This window comes from Bos indicus x Bos taurus, chromosome 16 (genome assembly GCF_003369695.1).
Source record: "Bos indicus x Bos taurus breed Angus x Brahman F1 hybrid chromosome 16, Bos_hybrid_MaternalHap_v2.0, whole genome shotgun sequence".
Taxonomy (NCBI): Eukaryota; Metazoa; Chordata; class Mammalia; order Artiodactyla; family Bovidae; genus Bos; species Bos indicus x Bos taurus.
This window is the reverse complement of record NC_040091.1, coordinates 34,364,797-34,386,660: the sequence shown is the minus strand read 5'-3', so window position 1 is coordinate 34,386,660 and position 21,864 is coordinate 34,364,797. Positions and strand designations below refer to the sequence as shown.

General features: G+C 39.2%; 1 protein-coding gene and 1 pseudogene across 2 annotated transcripts in view; one reads left to right on the top strand and one right to left on the bottom strand.

The window, feature by feature from the left end:
- Nucleotides 1-21,864, top strand: part of WDR64 (WD repeat domain 64) — a 120,301-nt gene that overhangs the window by 81,464 nt on the left and 16,973 nt on the right. For both annotated transcript variants that reach the window (XM_027565949.1, XM_027565948.1), the window contains 7 exons: nucleotides 1,376-1,477; nucleotides 2,672-2,741; nucleotides 3,617-3,653; nucleotides 4,229-4,371; nucleotides 10,429-10,534; nucleotides 17,115-17,173; nucleotides 20,395-20,504. In XM_027565949.1, coding sequence (XP_027421750.1) covers nucleotides 1,376-1,477; nucleotides 2,672-2,741; nucleotides 3,617-3,653; nucleotides 4,229-4,371; nucleotides 10,429-10,534; nucleotides 17,115-17,173; nucleotides 20,395-20,504 — 627 coding nt within the window. The remainder of the gene's footprint in view (nucleotides 1-1,375; nucleotides 1,478-2,671; nucleotides 2,742-3,616; nucleotides 3,654-4,228; nucleotides 4,372-10,428; nucleotides 10,535-17,114; nucleotides 17,174-20,394; nucleotides 20,505-21,864) is intronic.
- On the bottom strand, nucleotides 15,997-16,953 carry LOC113907081 (annotated as a pseudogene).

The following is a 21,864-nucleotide window of genomic DNA, read 5'->3' as shown; positions in this document are numbered from 1 at the left end:
TGCTGGGCCCTGCCCCTAGAATTCCTGTCATCCTTCAGTTCCTTTCCTCCAATCCTTGCTTTTCTCACAGACTGTATACGTGTCACTTTATTCCTAAATAATAACACCACACAATTCCTCATCTTCTTATTAATACAGTTTTCACACTGTGTCAGCTTATGTATGACTCACTATTTTGGGAAAGCAGCTACTAGACTAAAAATGCAAAGACCATAACCTACTGCCACAGCTTAAAAGAGATTGCAGCTCCCCTGAGAATATTCCCAGTTCAAAGGTGGAGATTCTTCTTGAATCTATTCTTGAAGGGCTAGGCAGTTTGCCAAGGGATGCATGCAAATCCAGCACCCAAAGAAGAATAACTGACTACAATGGGTCATACAGTGTCCTCTTCCCACAAAAAGGTGATTATATTAAAACAATTGATTTAGAATCACTGGAGTATTTTGCAAAACATATAATTTAACTGTCCAAAGTAATCCAGGTCCAGTTTAAAGACTCTAAAGTTAAGGATGGCCATCTCTACCTCTACCTCAAACTTTGTCTAACAGCCCTTCTCCAGTCAGGAGAAATAGTCCTTCTTTTTCTGTTCCAAGTCCTATGCTTTTTTGAGGGTGCAAACTAGAAATTGTTATTGGTAATGAATAATCCACTTTACCATGCAGTTCACTTGCGGAGCAGAAATACATAAAAAGTTGGAGCTCAACAAGTCATCAAATTTGCAGTCTCCTCCTTTGAGCTTGGTTCACTCCCCAGCAGGTCCTTCATCACTTGTCCATCCAAATTAGGAGAGGTAATTTTCACTAAAGGAAAAAGAACAGTTTGTTACAACATCTATTTCCTATAAGGAATATCAAACATGGCTTTAAAAGCCTACTATGAAGTGCCAGGGCAGATGGTGGGGGACCAGCCTTCTGCTTCCATGAAACTACCTAGGAAGGTGTTTTTGGGAATCTGAGTCAATTGGAGACTGGAGCAGGAAGAATAGTATGATTACTGAATTACCTGCTTTCCTTTTCCGCTTAATTATAAGGTGCTTGAGGGTAGTAACTACATTTTATTCTAATTTCTCACTGTACTTATTCAAAGAGTAGAAATGTATTCTTTAAACTGTATGAAACTTCCAGGAGGTTGTATAAGTTCACTCTCTGAACTAATAGACAAACTGATTGAATTAAAAGACTTCTAAACACTAAAAGATCATGTTGTTATATAGATGTTTATTAAGAAAGAATTCAAATGCTATACTTTTGGGTTTTCTCTCCATGTTCAATGATAATCAACATTTCAGGAGTTGATTACCTCTGCGTGGAATATATAATAATGTACGTTACCTTATTTGTAAATTTTTATCTTGTGAATGTATGCTTATTCCTAGGTATAGACCAGAAGATTGCTTCACTGTAGACCCTGATTTGGACCCTAAACGCTTTAGAATTAATGACATACTATTTCTCTTTCGTAATCCTGAATGTGTAAGGTAACTCAGCACTTACTGATCAAGAAATACTGTCTGGGACTTAAGTGGATGATATAAAAAGAGTTCTCCTCATCCCAGCATTTAGGAAGGTACAATTGAGAGAAGGGTCTTCCCAGGTGGCACTAGTGGTAAAGCTTCCACCTGACAATGCAAGAGATGCAGGAGATGTGGGTTCGATCCCTGGGGCCAGAAGATCCCCTGGAGGAGGAAGATGGCAACCCACTCTAGTATTGTTGCTTGAAAAATTCCATGGACAAGAGGAACCTGGTGGGCTACGGTCCACGGGTCACAAAGAGTCAGACACAACTGAATGACTGAGCACACACACACACAACTGAGGGGAGATATATTTGGACTGACATACTTGGCTTCAGCTTTCTTCCCTATTACTGTTTTTGTAAATGGGTGGCCCTAGGGGGATCTAATTGCCGTGTAGTTATCCAGTTTCCCCTTACCATTTCAGTCCCACAGCAGAGAGGAAAACTGCTCACTTGACCCCACTTGCAGCTAAAATACAACTCTATCAGCACTGATATAAAGCAGAAAAAAAAAAGATTTATAGGGAAAATATGAAAGATCATATGGAAGCAGGTTTCATATGACATCCGCTATAACTGAGCAATCATCATCCATTCCAAGAGAGCAAGGGATTTTTTTTTTTTTTTAAGTTTAAGAAAAGGTGTTTTTCCTATTTATATTTGCCTGAGAGCTCTGATTTCAATAGGCAATGAAAAACACATCTCTGGAGAGAAATCAAAGGCTTATGTACTATCTCATCATCCAGAAGTGAGCCAGAATATAACATCTTCCTTACTCCTTGACTTGAAATGTTCTGAGAATATTTTGAGGACCTCATCTGTATATATCTGCACCAGAACACTATGCCAGTTTTCAGCCCATTGTAGCAGAATTAGAAACTATAGAGCAGAAGTTACTAGGTTTTCCAAGCCTCCTCACAGCCACCTCACTCCTCACCATTTCAGTGTCAGAGCCTCTGGGACTAAATGTAGCCGTAACAGTGGGAAAGAACAGATTTTTATTTCCTACACCTGAGCAGTATCCACACTAAAATCCAGAGATGCTAAAAAAAAAAAAAAAAAGTAACCAGCTTAAATTAAAACAGAGGAGAGCACCTTCTGAGTATGAAAAAATATCTTAACTTTTCCTCCTTGGGCTTCCTCCCTCTCCTTATAGGAGATCAAGTCAGGATTCTGTATGTTCTTCATCCCAGTGTGATTCTAGCAAGGGTCCACAGAGTAGCAAGGTAAGCAAGAGAAAAGGAGAGTGTGCCTTCCTGTTATTGCCAATGTTTGCTCAATAATTTGTTGCACGTAGTAGGTAAAATCTTTTTTGTTTTCCCTAAAAAGCAATGTCTAAACTGTTTTTATCTTTTTTCCCACTATTTTTCAAGGCTTTCCTATATGCAATAATAAATAAATAAATTTATTTATTTCATGAATAAAATAAATTACATAGGCTATTTTTATGTTTATTAAATAATAATTTTAGACTATCTCTTTTGCTAAAAAGTATTATATACATTTCACAGAGGAAAGAGACAGCATGTGATTATGTTACAACACAATGTAATGAAATGGTTTTCAAACTGTGTTCTTGGTTTCATATTTTATATTTTTTTATATATTTTTATTTCTAGTTGAGATTTTGTTTGAAGGAAAGTTTTCACTGTATAAATTATTTTAAAAGCACTAGCATAGTGGAAATAATCAGCTTGTAAGGATGTATCAAACAGACTTGTACTTAAATCCAAGCTTTAGAGATGTCACTTAACCTCTGAGTTTCCATTTCTTCAGCAATACAAAAAGGGAATAGTAGAACCTAACTGGTATGGTTGTTAATGGAATTAGAGACATTATACACCAAGAATGTAGCAAGCTCTAGGTATTTAATTACTCTCGTTATTATGCTACACTGGAGCCACTAGGAAAAGGCTGTGTTATAAATACCCTACTTATAAACATGAAAATCACTGCAATGCATCTTTTCAAAGAATTAATTGTAAAGTAACTTTAAAGTTAATGCTTGGAGATATAAATTTAACTATGACAAAAATCTATTCATTCAGTGTATCACATTTCCTTACAATACCATAAATATTCTCTTTTTCCCCAAATTCAGGGAAGCAAACAGAGCATACATGAGAGTGAGCTTAAAGGTTAGTATGAAATCGCCTCCCTTTCTTCACTTCTTTGCCACAGGGAGTTTAGGTGAGACTACTTAGAATTAATGTATATTCTTTTTTGTGACTAAATGCTGAGGTGCTATAGGATTCAGTAATCTAAGAGACAGAGTTTACATTATTATGATGCTTTTATAACTATTAACTTTAGATTTTAAAAATCCAAAGTACTACTGAGCTTCTTAGTCTCCAGCCTGCTGCCCTGAAGCTTATACTAGATTCATAAGCCTTTTTTTACTGTATAGGACTCATACTGGATGTATACCTAGTTTTAACTACCATGTACAGTACAGAGGCTTTTGTAATAGAACCCAAAATGAGCTCTTTTAGTTTTTTCCAGTAATACAGGATTCCATTTGTTAAAAGTTTTTTGTTCTCTGCACTGACTGAAGTTCTCTAAGATTTAAAAAAAAAATTTTTTTTTAATTCTAGGGAAAAGAATGTGAGTTTTTTTTTTTTTTCTATTTTCCTACTTGCTTCCTCTTTTATATTCTATAAAATTTGAAATGCCAAGTACAACAAACACTGGTAACTCACTAATTTTCCAACAGGTGAGCAAACAGATGTTGCTGTGAGAGAGCAACAGCCAGTGGACAAAAAGCCTCCCGGAGGCACCAATGAAACAGATGCTCAACCACCACCTATCCTCGTCACTGCACATGAGGACGGACATCTCCGCTTGTGGACTATGGAGGTCAGGGCCTGTCATTTACCTGGAACAGCAAAGAACGGGAAAGATAAAAAGGATTATTGAATAAACCTTAGCCCCCTAAGGTTCGATATAGCATCTAATTTTATTAGTGTTCAATCTTCTAGCCAAATGGCTGGTTTTGCAGTCTACTCACTGAAAATACTACTCAAAAATTTAGGTCAATTTTGTAACTCAAAAGATCAAATCATCAAAACTGCTAAGACAACTACTGTATTTCCGATCTTTCTTTACATTGAGCTACAAATACATCCCACTATATATTTCATTGGATATTTAAATAATCAGTTCAGTCACTCAGTAGTGTCCAAGTCTTTGCAGCCCCATGGACTGCAGCATACCAGGCCTCCCTGTCCATCAAAAACTCCCGGAGCTTACTCAAACTCAAGTCCATCAAGTCGATGATGCCATCCAACCATCTCATCCTCTGTCATCCCCTTCTCCTCCCATCTTCAATCTTTCCCAATATCAGGGGTCTTTTCCAACGAGTCAGTTCTTCACATCAGCTGGCCAAAGTATTGGAGTTTCAGCTTCAGCATTAGTCCTTCCGATGAATACTCAGGACTGATTTACTTTAGGATGGACTGGTTGGATCTCCTTGCAGTCCAAGGGACTCTCAAGAGTCTTTTCCAACACAACAGTTCAAAAGCATCAATTCTTTGGTGCTCAGCTTTCTTTATAGTCCAACTCTCCCATCCATACATGACTACTGGATGGACCTTTGTTGGCAAAGTAATGTCTCTGCTTTTTAATATGCTGTCTAGGTGGGTTATAGCTTTTCTTCTAAGGAGCAAGCATTTTTAAATTTCATGGCTGCAGTCACCATCTGCAGTGATTTTGGAGCCAAAAAAATAAATAAAATAAAATAAAGTCTGTCACTGTTTCCATTGTTTCCCCATCGACTTGCCATGAAGTAATGGAGATGAAGTCATGAAGATGGCAGAGTAGAAGGATGTGTGCTCATCCTCTCCTGTGAAAACTCCAAAATTACAACTCACTGCTGAACAACCATCAACAGGAGAACGTTGGATCCCACCAAAAAAAGATACCCAACGTCCAAGGGCATAGGAAAAGCCCCAGCAAGATTGTAGGAGGGGTGAAATCACATTTAGAATTGAACCCCTTACCTGCCAGAGACGCTTGGAGGGTTCAAACAAACCTTGTGCACACCAGGGCTCAGAGACTCCACAGAGACTGAGCCAGAACTGTGTTTGACTGTATTCTGTGGAGACAGCAATGGAGTGCACCAGGGGCAGGGGGTCTGGGTGCAGTCAATGTGGGTATGGCATAGGGCATAAGCCCTCTTGGAGAAGGTCACCATTAACCCCACCATAGAGCTGCCAGATCTTATGCAGGACTGGGGAAACAGACACTTGGAAGGCACAAATAAAACTTTGTGTACACTAGGACCCAGGAGAAAGGAGCAGTGATCCCACAAGAGACTGACCCAGATTTGCCCATGAGTGCCCAGGAGTCTCTGGTGGAGGTGTGGGTCAGTGGTAGCCTGCTGCAGGGTTGGGGGCACTGAGTGCAGCAATGCCTGCATGGGACCTTTTGAAGGAGGTCACCATTATCTTCAATATCTCCACCATAGTTTGGCCTCAGGTCAAACAACAGGGAAGGAACACAGCCCATCCATCAACACGAAATTAGATTAAAGATTTACTGAGCATGGCCCCGCCCATCCAGTCAGTTTCTCCCATCAGGAAGCTTCTATAAGCCTCTTATCCCTATCCCACAGAGGGCAGGCAGAATGAAAACCACAATCTCAGAAAACTCACTGATCACATGGACCACAGCCTTGTCTAACTCAATGAAACTATGAGCCATGCCGTGTAGGGCCACCCAAGACAGATGAGTCATAGTGGAGAGTTTTGACAAAACATGGTCCATTGGAGAAGGGAATATCAAACCACTTCAGCATTCTTGCCTTGAGAACCCCGTGAAGAGTATGAAAAGGCAAAAAGATAGGACACTGAAAGATGAACTTCCCAGGCTGGTAGGTGCCCAATATGCTACTGGAGATCAGTGGAGAAATAACTCCAGAAAGAATGAAGAGATGGAGCCAAAGCAAAAACAACACCCAGTTGGGGATGTGACTGGTGATGGAAGTAAAGTCCAATGCTGTAAAGAGCAATATTGCATAGGAACCTGGAATGTTCAGTCCATGAATCAAGACAAATTGGAAGTGGTCAAACAGGAGACGGCAAGGGTGAACATTGACATTTTAGGAATCAGTGAACTAAAATGGACCAGAATGGGTGAATTTAACTCAGGTGACCATTGTATCTACCACTGTGGGCAAGAATCCCTTAGAAAAAATGGAGTAGACATCATTGTCAACAAAAGAGTCCGAAATGCAGTACTTGGATGCAATCTCAGAAACAGACAGAATGATCTCTTTGTTTCCAAGGCAAACCATTCACTATCACAGTAATGCAAGTCTATGCCCTGACCAATAATGCTGAAGAAGCTGAAGTTGAATGGTTCTATGAAGACCTACAAGACCTTTTAGAACTAACACCGAAAAAAGATGTCCTTTTCAGTATAGGGGATTGGAATGCTAAAGTAGGAAGTCAAGAGATATCTGGAGTAACAGGCAAATTTGGCCTTGGAGTACAAAATGAAGCAGGTCAAAGGCTAACAGAGTTTTGCCAAGAGAACGCACTGGTCATAGCAAACACCCTCTTCCAACAACACAAGAGAAGACTCTACACAGGGACATCACAGATGGTCAAAACCAAAATCAGATTGATTATACTCTTTGCAGCCAAAGATGGAAAAGCTCTACACAGTCAGCAAAAACAAGACCAGGAGCTGACTGTGGCTCAGATCATGAACTCCTTATTGCCAAATTCAGACTTAAATTGAAGAAAGTAGGGAAAACCACAAGACCATTCAGGTATGATCTAAACCAAATCCTTTATTATTATACAATAGAAGTGAGAAATAGATTCAAGGGATTAGATCTGATAGAGTCCCTGAAGAACTACGGATAGAGCTTAATGACATTGTACAGGAGGCAATGATCAAGACCATCCCCAAGAAAAAGAAATGCAAAAAGGTAAAATGGTTGTCTGAGGAAGCCTTACAAATAGCTGAGAAAAGAAAAGACATGAAAGGCAAAGGAGAAAAGGAAAGATATACCCATTTGAATGCAGAGTTCCAAAGAATAGCAAGGAGAGATAAGAAAGCCTTCCTCAATGATCAGTGCAAAGAAATAGAGGAAAACAATAGAACGGGAAAGACTAGAGATCTCTTCAAGAAAATTAGAGATACCAAGGGAACATTTCAAGCAAAGATGGGCACAATAAAGGACAGAAATGGTATGGGCCTAATAGAAGCAGGAGATATTAAAAAGAGGTGGCAAGAATACACAGAAGACTATACAAAAAAGATCTTCATGACTCAGATAACCAGGATGGTGTGATCACTCTCCTAGAGTCAGACATCCTGGAATGTGAAGTCAAGTGGGCCTTAGGAAGCATCACTATGAACAAAGCTAGTGGAGGTGATGGAATTCCAGCTGAGCTGCTTCAAATCTGAAAAGATGATGCTGTGAAAGTACTACACTAAATATGCCAGCAAATCTGGAAAACTCAGCAGTGGCCACAGGACTGGAAAAGGTCAGTTTTCATTCTAAACCCAAAGAAAGGCACTGCCAAAGAATGCTCAAACTACTGCACAATTGCACTCAACTCACACTAGCAAAGTAATGCTCAAAATTCTCCAAGCCAGGCTTCAACAGTACGTGAACTGTGAACTTCCAGACATTCAAGCTGGATTTAGAAAAGGCAGAGGAACCAGAGATCAAATTGCCAACATCTGTTGGATCATGGAAAAAGCAAGAGAGTTCCAGAAAAACATCTATTTCTGCTTTATTGACTATGCCAAAGCCTTTGACTGTGTGGATCACAATAAACTGTGGAAAATTCTGAAAGAGATGGGAATACCAGACCACCTGACCTGCCTCCTGAGAAATATGTATGCACATCAGGAATCACAGAACTGGACATGGAACAACAGACTGGTTCCAAATTGGGAAAGGCGTACATCAAGGCTGTATATTGTCACCGTGCTTATTTAACTTATATGCAGAATACATCATGGAAATGTCGGGCTGGATGAAGCACATGCTGGAATCAAGATTGCTAGGAGAAATATCAATAATCTCAGATACAGAGATGACACCACCCTTGTGGCAGAAAGTGAAGAAGAACTAAAGAGCCTCTTGATGAAAATGAAAGAGGAGAGTGAAAAAGTTGGCTTAAAACAGCATTCAGAAAACTAAGATTTAAATAACATATAATATTAATGATGAATACATCATTAAACAGTGTAAGAACACTGAAATGTGGACTATACATGAAATTTTAGCTTTCCAAGCTACTGGAAGAAGTTATTACATTATATTGAGGGTCCTAAACACTTTACAATGAAGAGATAACTTTCATTTACTGAAAGACTTTAAATGATTTGGGGGTGGAAAGTAGGGCAGGGGGTTTGAATTAGGTGGACAGAAATGACAGAAGTAAGGATTTGAGTAGACTGATGATGGTGAACAGCAAGGGAGATGGCATCACTTATCGGATTCCTCTCTAGAGGGAAACTCAGAAAACAGCAAGTTTTGTATGGCAGATAGGTTCAACAACACAGGACAGCATACTGTCTGCTGTATAAAACCTCCAACTGATCAGTTGATTCTAACTTATTAGTGAGAAACTCTTGATTCCTGGTGGCTCAGATGGTAAAGCATCTGCCTACAATGTGGGAGACCCAAGTACAATCCCTGGGTTGGGAAGATCTCCTGGAGAAGGAAATGGTAACCCACTCCAGTATTCTTGCCTGGAAAATCCCATGGATGGAGGAAACTGATAGGCTACAGTCCATGGGGTCGCAAAGAGTCGGACACGACTGAGCGACTTCACTTTCTTGGTTTGAAAATGCTATGAAATACTGTAAACAATGATTTTCTCTGAGACGATCCAGGTATTGGAGCAGTGACATTTCGCCCTCCCTCCAAAATAGGTAAATAATAAAAGTGTGTGAACAATAGGAGGAGAAAATATCATATCCAACTAAATCTCAGGAAACAAGTATCAGATTCAAAATTTTTCTTCCTATGTTTTGACTTTTATTCTCCAAGTAAGTACAGAAATGTATATGAAAGTCAGTGATGACTTACACTAAGCACTGAAAAACAACCTGCCAAGTTTGAATCTCTTGCAATCTGTCTTGTACCAATATTCAAAAATAGGTATTTCTGAAAGGACAAATACAACATTCTGGCTTAAAGTAAGTGAGAAACACTTAAATATGAAAATCATGTTTATTTAAAAGGAGAATATATCACTGGAAAGGGGTTGAGGAACTGCATGAAGAGGGTTATCGGAAGTGATAGAAAACAACCTACAAGTATAGAGGTGATGTGCAGTTAAGAGTCTAGATGGTTATAGTTAACAGTTGACCCCACTTTTACTAATATTTAGTTTCAAGGAAATAAGTCCTTATCAGTTCAGTTCAGTTCAGTCGCTCAGTCATGTCCGACTCTTTGCGACCCCATGAATCACAGCACACCAGGCCTCCCTGTCCATCACCAACTCCCAGAGTTCACTCAAACTCATGTCCATCGAGTCGGTGATGCCATCCAGCCATCTATCCTGTGTCATCCCCTTCTCCTCCTGCCCCCAATCCTTCCCAGCATCAGAGTCTTCTCCAATGAGTCAACTCTTCATATGAGGTGGCCAAAGTACTGGAGTTTCAGCTTTAGCATCATTCCTTCCAAAGAACACCCAGGAATGATCTCCTTTAAGATGGACTGGTTGGACCTCCTTGCCATCCAAGGGACTCTCAAGAGTCTTCTCCAACACCACAGTTCAAAAGCATCATAATTTCAAATTATTTTTATTATGAAGAAGAGAAATCATGTTATAATTAGAAGAGAAATCACATTATAATTAGTATACAGCTCTTGGGATAAATTATCTATAAACTCAACTCCAATACTGATGTTTATATAATTTATTATCATATTTTATACAGGGAAGACTACTGAAAGATATTCTACCTTTCACAAAACATGCTGCCATTTCTCTGACATCGCTGTTCACTGATTCATGTACAAGAATACTACTGACTGGAAATACGGGTAAGTCACTGCTGTTATGCAGCTGGCCACAGGTATCTTAACAACCTACATGATATAAAAATGGATATAGGATAACACTGTGACAGTTATTGAAACGGAAGGATACCCAAGCTGCCAAATAAACAGAAGAATGAAAGGATGTCAGGAGAACCTATTTCATTTCTAGCTCTGTATTTAAAGCAAGACATATGATTTCTTCTGTCATTAAATTGGGTATAGGACTGTTGTTCACTTGCTCAGGTGTGTCTGACTTTTTGCGACCCCGTGGACTACAGCATGCCAGGCTTCCCTGTCCATCACCATCTCCCAGAGCTTGCTCAAAATCATGTCCATTGAGTCAGTGATGCCATCCAACCATCTCATCCTCTGTCATCCCCTTCTCCTGCCTTCAATCTTTCCCAGCATTAGGGTCTTTACTAATGAGTCAAGTCTTTACATGAATTGGCCAAAGTATCGGAATTTCAGCTTCAGCCATCAGTCCTTCCAATGAATATTCAGGATGGATTTCCTTTAGGATTGATTGGTTTGATCTCCTTGCTGTCCAAGGGACTCTCTCAAGAGTCTTCGCCAACACAACAGTTCAAAAACATCAATTCTTCAGCACTCAGCCATCTTTATGGACCAACTCTCACATCCATACATTACTGGAAAAACCACAGCTTTGACTAGATGAACATTCGATGGCAATGTAATATCTCTGCTTTTTAATATGCTGTCTAGGTTGGTCATACCTTTTCTTCCAAGGAGCAAGCATCTTTTAATTTCATGGCTGCGATTTTGGAGCCCAAGAAAATAAGGTCTATCACTGTTTCCATTGCTTCCCCATCTATTTGCCATGAAGTGATGGGACCAGATGCCATGATCTTCATTTTTTGAATGTTGAGTCTTAAGCCAGCTTTTTCACTCTCCTCTTTCACTTTCATCAAGAGGCTCTTTAGTTCTTCACTTTCCTACACAAGGGTGGTGTCATCTGCATATCTGAGGTTATTGATATTTCTCCTGGCAATCTTGATTCCAGCTTGTGCTTCATCCAGCCCAGCATTTCCATGGTGTATTCTGCATAAAAGTTAAATAAGCAGGGTGACTATATACAGCCTTGATGTACACCTTTTCCGATTTGGAACCAGTCTGTTGTTCCATGTCCGGTTCTAACTGTTGCTTTTTGACCTGCACACAGGTTTCGCAGGAGGCAGGTCAGGTGATAGAGTATTCCCATCTCTTGAAGAATTTTCCACAGTTTGTTGTGATCCATGCAGTCAAAGGCTTTAGTGTAGTCAAGCAGAAGTAGATGTTTTTCTGGGATTCTCTTGTTTTTCCAAAAGTTGTTGGCAATTTTATCTCTGGTTCTTGTGCCTTTTCTAAATCCAGCTTGAACACCTGGGAGTTCTTGGTTCACATACTGTTGAAGCCTGCTGCTGCTGCTAAGTCAGCATTACTTTGCTAGCATGTGAAATGAGTGCAATTGTGGGGTAGTGTGAACATTCCTTGGCATTGCACTTCTTTAGGATTGGAATGAAAACTGACCTTTTCCAGTCCTGTGGCCACTGCTGAGTTTTCCAAATTTGCTGGCATATTGAGTGCAGCACTTTCATAGCATCATCTTTTCAGATTTGAAATAGCTCAGCTGGAATTCCACCATCTCCACTAGCTTGCTTGTACTGATTCTTCCTAAGTCCCACTTGACTTTGTACTCCAGGATGTCTGGCTCTAGGTAAGTGGTCACACCATTGTGGTTATCTGGATCATTAGATTTTTTTTTTTTTTTTGGTATAGTTCTTCTGTATATTCTTGCCACCTCTTCTTAATATCTGCTGTTTCTGTTAGGTCCATATCATTCTGTACTTTATTGTGCCATCTTTGCATGAAATGTTCCCTTGGTGTCTCTAATTCTCTTTCCAACTCTACTGTTTTCCTCTATTTCTTTGCATTGTTCACTTAGGAAGGCTTTCTTATCTCTTCTTGCTATTTATTGGAATGCTGCATTCAGATGGGCATATCTTTCCTTTTCTCCTTTGTCTTTTGCTTCTCTTCTCTTCTCACATATTTGTAACGCCTCATCAGACAACTATTTGGCCTTTTCACATTTCTTTTTCTTGGGGATGGTTTTGATCACCGCCTCCTATTCCATGCTATGAACCTCTGTCCATAGATCTTCAGGCACTCTGTCTATCAGATCTAATCCCTTGAATCTATTTGTCACTTCCACTGTATAAGGGATTTAAGTCATACCTGAGTGGCACAGTGGTTTTCTCTACTTTTCTTCAATTTAAGTCTAAATGTGACAATAAGGAGTTCATGATCTGAGTCACAGTCAGCTCCCAGTCTTGTTTTCATTGACTGTATAGTGACTCCATCTTCAGCTGCAAAGAATATACTCAGTCTGATTTCGGTATTGACCATCTGGTGATGTCCATGTGTAGAGTCATCTTTTGTGTTGTTGGAAGAGGGTGTTTTCTATGACCAGTGTGTTCTCTTGGTAAAACTCTGTTAGCCTTTGCCCTGCTTCACTTAGTAATCCAAAGCCAAACTTGCCTGCTCCTCCAGGTATGTCTTGATTTCCTACTTTTGCATTCCAGTCTCCTATAATGAAAAGGATATCTTTTTTGGTGTTAGTTCTAGAAGGTCTTGTAGGTCTTCATAGAAGGTCTTCTTGTAGGTCTTCAACTTCAGGTTCTTCAGCATTATTGTTTGGGGTATAGACCTCGATTACTGTGATAGTAATCAAGGAAATGAACAGAGATCATTGTGTCATTTTTGAGATTGCATCTAAGTACTGCACTTCAGACTCTTCTGCTGACTATGATGGCTACTCCATTTCTTCTAAGGGATTCTTGCCCACAGTAGTAGATATAATGGTAAGCTGAATTACATTTGTCCATTCCAGTCCATTTTAGTTCATTGATTCCTAAAATGTCGATGTTCACTCTTGCCATCTTCTGTTTGACCACTTCCAATTTGCCTTGATTCATCGACCTGACATTCCAGGTTCCTAAGCAATATTGTTCTTTACAGCATCAGACTTTACTTTCACAACAGGAGACATGCACATCTGGGTGTTCTTTCTGCTTTGGTACAGCCTCTTCATTCATTCTGGACCTATTTTTCCATTGATCTCCAGTAGCATATTGGGCACCTACCAACCTGGGAAGTTCATCTTTCAGTGTCACATCTTTTTTCCTTTTTACACTGTTCATGGACTTCTCAAGGCAAGAATGCTGAAGTGGTTTACCATTCCCTTCCCCAGTAGACCACGTTTTGTCAGAACTCTCCACCATGACCCATCCACCTTGGGTAGCCCTACATGGCATGGCTTATAATTCCTTTGATTTAGACAAGGCTGTGATCTATGTGATCAGTTTGGTTCACTTCCTGTGATTGTGGTTTTCACTCTGTCTCCCTCTGATGGATGAGGATTAGAGGCTTGTTGAAGCTTCATGGTAGGAAGGAATGGCTGTGGGGAAATCTGGGTCTTGTTCTGGTGGGCAAGGCCATGGTCAGTAAACGTTAAATCCAATTTTCTGCTGATGGGTGGGGCTGTGTTCCCTCCTTGTAGTTTTGGCTAATGGCATAATGGTGACCTCCTGCAAAGGGACTTATGTCAGCACGCCATGGCTCCATGAACTGTTTAGTTAGTGCCCCTGACCCCGCAGCAGGCCACTGTTGACCCATGCTCCACCAGAGACTCCTGGACACTCACAGGCAAGACTGGCTCAGTCTCTTGTGGGGTCACTGCTCCTTTCTCCGAGGTCCTGGTGAGCATAAGGTTTTGCTGTGCCCTCCAATAGTCTGCTTCCCCAGTCCTGTAGGATTTCTGTAGAGGACTCCCATCCCCTTATTTGCATATTGGGAATAATGTAAAGATTTTATTTATAATCTTAAAAGGGTTATGTGGCATTGACCTTCATTCTAAAGGGAGTCATGCACGAGAAGAAAGGGATTATTTGTTCTTTATAGGGGACTTTTATTGTTATAACCAATATGAAAGTGAAAGTGAAGTCGCTCAGTCGTGTCCAACTCTTTTCGACCCCGTAGACTGTAGCCTACCAGGCTCCTCTGTCCATGGGATTTTCCAGGACTGGAGTGGATTGCCATTTCCTTCTCCAGGGGATCTTCCCAACCCAGGGCTTGAACCTGGGTCTCCTGCATTGTAGACAGACGCTTTACCATCTGAGCCACCAGGGAAGTCCATAACCAATATAGTTGGTCTTAATTTTTTCATGTAACACTATTTTTTTAATGCTTCCTTCCTATTTCCTCTCTTCTTTTGAATTAAGCCTAAGCTTTCTTTTCTTCTCTCAAGCTTAGCCTACCCTTCTTCTTATCACAGCCAACCCTTATTTTCTACTGTAATCTTGAGATCTGCATCCAGATATTGCTATTATACTAATATTTAAATTCTATGTCTCCTCTTTTAAAAACTAATTTTTCATTTCAAAGTTACCTTACAAAAGTCTCAATGTATTATTTTGTATTAACAATTACCTGAGTCTTCTGGAGATTGTAGAAAACAATTATTTATGTTTGCATTCAGTATTACCAGTAGATTTACAACATTTATTTAAAGCTATCTTTATTTAAATGAACTTATTTACAAAATAGAAACAGACTCACAGAGACAGAAAACAAACTTATGGTTACCAAACAGGAAAGTGGGGGAGGAGGGATAAATTAGGGTCAATATTGGAAAAGACTCTGATGCTGGGAGGGATTGGGGGAAGGAGGAGAAGGGGACAACAGAGGATGAGATGGCTGGATGGCATCACTGACTCGATGGACATGAGTCTGAGTGAACTCCGGGAGTTGGTGATGGACAGGGAGGCCTGGCGTGCTGCGATTCATGGGGTCGCAAAGAGTCGGACACGACTGAGCGACTGAACTGAACTGAACTGAGGGCTTGAGATCATCAGATACAGACTACTATATATAAAACAGACAAGCAAGGTCCTACCGTAGAACACAGTATACAGTAATGGAGACAGTGACAGACTTTATTTCCTTGAGCTCCAAAATCACTGTGGATGCTGACTGCAGCCATGAAAACAACAGGTGCTTGCTCTTTGGAAGAAAAGCTATGACAAACCTAGACAATATATTCAAAAGCAAAGACATCACTTTACCGACAAAGGTCCATATAGTCAAAGCTATGGTTTTTTGAGTAGTTGAGTATGGATGTGCGACTGAACCATAAAGAAGGCTGAGCACTGAAGAACTGATGCTTTGAACTGTGGTGTTGGAGAAGACTCTTGAGAGAGTCCCGTGGACTGCAAGGAGAAAGAAAACCAGTTAATCCTAAAGGAAATCAATCCTGAAAATGCACTGGAAGGAGTGTTGCTGAAGCTGAAACTCCAATACTTTGGCCACCTGATGTGAAGACCCAACTCATTGGAAAAGACTCTGATGCTGTGAAAGATTGAAGGCAGAAGAGAAGGGGATGACAGAGGATGAGATGGCTGGATGGCATTACTGATTCAATGAACGTAAGTTCTTGCAGACTCCGGGAGATTGTGAAGGACAGGGAAGCCTGGTGTGCTGCAGTCCATGAGGCTGCAAAGAGTCAGACACAACTGAGTGACTGAACAACTATATAGCACAGGGAAATATTATTCAACATCTTGCAGCAAACTATAATGGCAAATAATCTGAAAAAGGATATACGTATATAACTGAATCACCTTTCTGTCCACATCACACATTGTGAGATTTCATTTTGACACTGCCAACACGTAGCTTGCCACATTACTCCAATATCTGGTTTTCACTTGCAGACCACTTGTAATATCAATCTTCTGGCAGGCTTTAACTGGTCTATTAGTGCCTGGGGACACAGCTGGGTCTGTGGCTCCTTCCTGAATAGCACCATAAGGGGCTTCTTCAGCATACTCCATCTTCCACCCCCCACAAGCAGCTGCAGTCTCCCTGGAAACAAAAGCACTGGATCATCCTTTCCAACATTATTTACTGAATAGTTTAGTAGCTGTTTAATGTCATCAATTCCTATGATTTTTCCAGTCGACCCAACCATACATGCAAAACATGCAGTTTAAGGGTCTCACTTCCAGCTCCTACAGCTTTAGCTCCTTCATGCAGCTGATCAGACAGAAGTTCTAGTACATATGCATGCATATGTGGAGTACTAATTGTTGCTTGGAACCCCATAGATTGTGAAGAATCCATATAAAGGTTTTATTTCGCATAGTGGGAGCAGTCTGAGGCCAACATTACTTCAAATACTTTACCTTGAGGATTCCATTTTTGTGGAGGTTGTGGATTAGCTCTGAGGGGCTGGCATCACCACATTTCTAGGCCATCGCTAAGAACACTTGGAGCAGGTACAGAACCAGTGCAGCAGTGGTGCCCTGGGGTGTCTCCAAGAGTGAGACCACCCCCCGCATGGTCACCACCCTGCTCGAGTCCCTGCTGTAGCTGCTGCAGCGGCACTACACCTCTCAGATACTATTTTACTTACCATTTTAAATGCTTAAATCAAAACAACTTGATCAAAACAAGTCTGAGTAGTATTAATAATTACTTAGACAAGAGAATATCTAATTAAAAATTCCAATGTTTAAATTTCATGCAGAAGGACACGTTATCCTTTGCAATATCAGTTCCTTCTTGGAATCACCTCATGATGAAAAGGTAAGAACTTCAGTTTTAGTTTAATTAATGAATCAAGACATTTACTGAGCATTTCTCTGTGCCAAATGCCACAAAAGCTAGAAATACAGGACAAGACTACCTACTCTCAAGTCATATGTGATACTACTGAAACTTAAGCTATACGACAAGTAACAGTGGTCTACTGGAGAAAATAGGGGATGAATGAGTTGAGTGAGCAAACAAGCCGCTGGTCATTCTGCATCTGCTTCATGTTTTGACTTATTTGTTAGAGTCTGCCCAGAGCTTAAGAGCATCATACATCATGCAGTCCTCCAGTCATTGCCTTTATCTTATACAACTTCATAGAAGGAAGTTTCATAACCTTTCCTAGAAGCCCCGCCTGGTACCCAGACATTATTATTTTCAAGAAACTCTTCCCCTATAGTCTAAAATCATCCTTATGATTAAATATGTTATTCTATTTTTAGTGTTAATGCAATGTAAATGTCAGTTGATAACCATTTAAATATGTACTTCCTGGGACTTCCCTGGCAGTCCAGTGGTTAAGATTCCATGCTCCCATCGCAAGGGGAGCGGGTTCAAACCCTGATTGGAGAACTAAGATACCAGATGCCTTGCAGCATGGCTAAGACAAACAAACAAAAAATGCACTTCTTGTGTGCGTGTGTGGATATGCCAATATATCTACATATATTATAAAAATTCAAAACTAATTAAAGACTACAGCAAGGAAGCACTATTTTATCATAGGCTTATTTCCCTGTAAGTTAATACTTCAAATCCAAAAGCCAAATAGTAGCTTAAACAGAAATGTTTTGTTTCTGGATTATAGGTATTGATATTAATGCATAGATACATAGATTAGGATGGGATTCTTTGCAGAGTGTTTTAGAATGCTTATTGTTTCAAACATTATTTCATTTGATCTACAGAGTTTTTGTTTCCAAGAACCCATTATAGCTTTTATAAAATTCAGATACTTAGCTTCAGTATGACTATCTTCAATTTGCAGAAGGGAAATCAGAAAGCAGCTTGCCTGGGATCACATCATAATTAATGATGAAGACAGAGCCAGAATCGGGGTTCCTGTCCTCTAATCCAATGCTCTTTCCACATGTAATACATACCACCAGCAAATGGAAAGCACTAAGTTTCAACTTACTGTATCAACTATATGGCATGCTGTGATAGGAACAACAACAATCATATGCTTGAATCATGTGTGAGAAGAAGGTTATCTAATTGTTTTCTCTTATCTGTGATAATTATCAATATTATATTAATTTTAGCAGATAAAAAATACAATTCAAAACCTACATTTTCACAAACGGACTTCCTACAAACTGGCAACTGAGACCTTTCAAAATTCAGAGAAAATATTTAAAACAAAGTTATGTGTTGATACTGAATTAGAATAATAGTGGGATTGATTTTTAAAAGCATTTTCACTAATTGAAAAGAAGAGGATCTATTTTAATAACATATCTAAATTCTTCCCTATCCAACCTCATTTCAACCTTCTCTTTATTTGAACAATGTGATTTTCCAGTTTGTATCTGGCTGCCTATTTATAAATGCACAATGGACTCTGGTCATAAAACGCCTCATTATTACATACACTAATATGTACCATGCATTAAACAAGATTCAGTTATGGATTACAACTACAGTGAAAACTTAATAAGTCAGTCTATAAATCAGAGGTTAATCTGGTTCTCTTGAGGCAATACTGTTTAAAAGATGATCCATGGAATACCAATAGTCTAAGAGATACACTAGTCAAAATCTATCTACATAAAGACAAATAATATATGTTCACATGCTTACAGAAAAAAGTTTTATTCCATGTTTTTTTCTAATTACTCGTTGTAATACACTAGGGGGAGTCATAAAATCAGTTTAATAAGTGGCAAGCAGTACTTTTGTGAGAATAGAAGAGAATGGAGTGGAATGAAATATTGTGTTGGCCAAAAAGTGTGTTTGGGTTTTTCCATATCATTTTACGGAAAAAGCCAAACAAACCTTTTGGCCAACCCAATACAATTGAATAGAACAACAGATAGTATCAATTGTGCATTATACACAATATAGATTAAGTATCCTTTGTGAAGGATACTGAAACTTGTTTCAGATGCATGTGCAGGTACCACATGTGTTTACTGGGTCATGAAGTAAACTGTATTTCTTACTATAGATATGGTCCATATTAATGAAATCCTTGCCTTAAGAGAATTCCGTCCTGTGGCAGAGAAAGAACCTTCGGGCAACCAATGTTCTTGAAAAGCTTTGAGAAAATAAGTAGAAGGGGGTAGACTTTACCCTGGTTCTCTAAGAGTAGGGAACTGAATCAGAAGGTCAAGAAATATTGGAAGAATTGTGCCTAACTTACCATGTTAAAGTCTAAATGAATTTGGGTCTCATAGAACTCCGAGCTGCCAGAATTCTATCTCCCACATAGATAACCAGCAAGAAGTAAGGACTTAGTCTGGATTCATCAGTAACAGAGAAGGAACATGTTTTATGGGGATATAACTACAGAATAAGTCTCCCAATTGACAACTCTAGTCCACATGCTTTAAAATTGGCTGGAGCCAATTTAGAGGCTCTAAACTTGAGGATAAGTCACATCCTGAAGTGTCAAGATGTCTTTGCAAGAGAATGAGCTGGGTCCAATCCTTTTGTTAATTCTTTGTGGTATGTAAGTAACATATATATCCCTCAATCACCACCAACACCCCCCCTCCAAAACAAACAAAAAAACAATTAGCCAGGAATCTCTGGATAAAACTTGGAAATAGGAAAAGTCTTCTTGCCAATCTCCCCTTTGGTCATCTTCTTTTAACTCTGCTTTCTCTTGCTTCTGATATATTATATACAATATTACTATATTATATAGTCCCCCCACAACCCTTCTCCTAAAGATTTTCTTTCATCTAGTCTTCTACTAGTTTTCAACTAAATGAATTGCTAATCCTCAGTTAAATGATAAGCTGCTAAAGGTATAAGATATTTCCTGTCCCAGGGATATGCATAGATTAACAAATATCTAAAAATAGAATTTTTGGTACTTCAACAAGCAATAGAAGAGATAACTGGAGTGGGGATTTCACTGTCTTGTACAGATGTCTACACCATTCATTCATTAGCTTAGCTCTTTAATGATTAATGTTTTTGTTCAAGATTGTATTTGGATCGGTATGTACTTATTAAAAGAGATATGCTTTATTGTTACTCTCTAGAAATTCAAGCAGCTTCTTGCCTGGCGTGCTCATTCATTAGAAATTGTTCAAATAATCTATGTAGAAGAGAAACAAGTGGTACTTACTGCCTCCATCGATGGCTCAGTAAGGTATGGACCTTCATATTGCGAATTCAGGTTGTATGAGGTCAAGGATTTTAAGTTAAACTTTGAGCATATACCATAAGTGGAATCTTGATTAGCTGATTAAAACAAATAAAAGGTGGCACCAAAGGGCTTTGAGAAGGTAGTCACTAATTTGTAATTTTCCACACTCAAGAAAATGAGATGCCATGCTCATCGACACTAAAAGGTATACTTTCAATACAAGTGTTCTTGTAGACTTATTTCAAATCATTAAGCAATATGGGTAGCTCAGAGAGATAGACCCAAGCCCAGGGAAGACTACAGGATACACAGGATGAGAAGTCATTACAAAATAGAGGAAAGAACAACTAATGCTGAGAAAAGTGAAAGTGAAGTAATTGTTTCAATGAAAATGTAATTGACATTAAAAGTCTACTTGTTTTTGTGGTTCTTTTCTTCCTTGGTTGCTCCTCTTACTTCAGAGGGGTGAGCACAGTGCTACAATTGGAGCAAACAGAGATGATTTACTAGGACGAAAGCCTCCCCTTAGGATCAGCTTTTTTAAAAACTGAAGTTTTAAATAATAAATATTAGTTTCAGATTATAACACAATGACTCAATATATGTATATATTGTAAAAGGATCACCTTAATAAGTCAACACTTGTCACCATACATAGTAATAAAAATTTTTTTTCCCTTCTAATGAGGACTTTAGAGATCTACTACTTTGGAATTAATAACTATAGTGGCCATGGTCTACCAAACCTACTTGTTTTTAATTGCCTAGTGATGCTAAGTATACATACATAAAACGCTAAAAATACATACACACACACATATATATACACACACATAAAGAGAAAGGAAATTTCATGACCATTCTTGAGACAAATTGCTACATATAATTCAAACCATATTTCAAAAAGATACATGCAAGCCAGTGTTCATTGCAGCACTATTCACAATAGCCAGGACATGGAAGCAACCTAAACGTCCACTGACAAATAAAGAAGATGTAGTACACATTTACAACAGACTACTACTCAGCCATTAGAGAGAAGGAAATAGTGCCTTTTGCAGCAGTATGGATGGACCTAAAGATGGCCATACTAAGTCAAGTGGCACACAGAAAGACATATACCATATGATATCACTTAAATGCAGAATCTTAAAAAAAAAACGATACAAATGAGCTTATTCACAAAACAGAAACAGACTCACATCTTAGAGGATGAATTTTTGGTTACCAGGGAGATGGGATAAATTGGGAATTTGCCATTGACATGTACATACTGCTCTACTCAAAATAGATAACCAACAAGGACCTAGTACATAGCACAAGGAACTAGGCCCGATACTCTGTAATAACCTGGGGAAAGAAT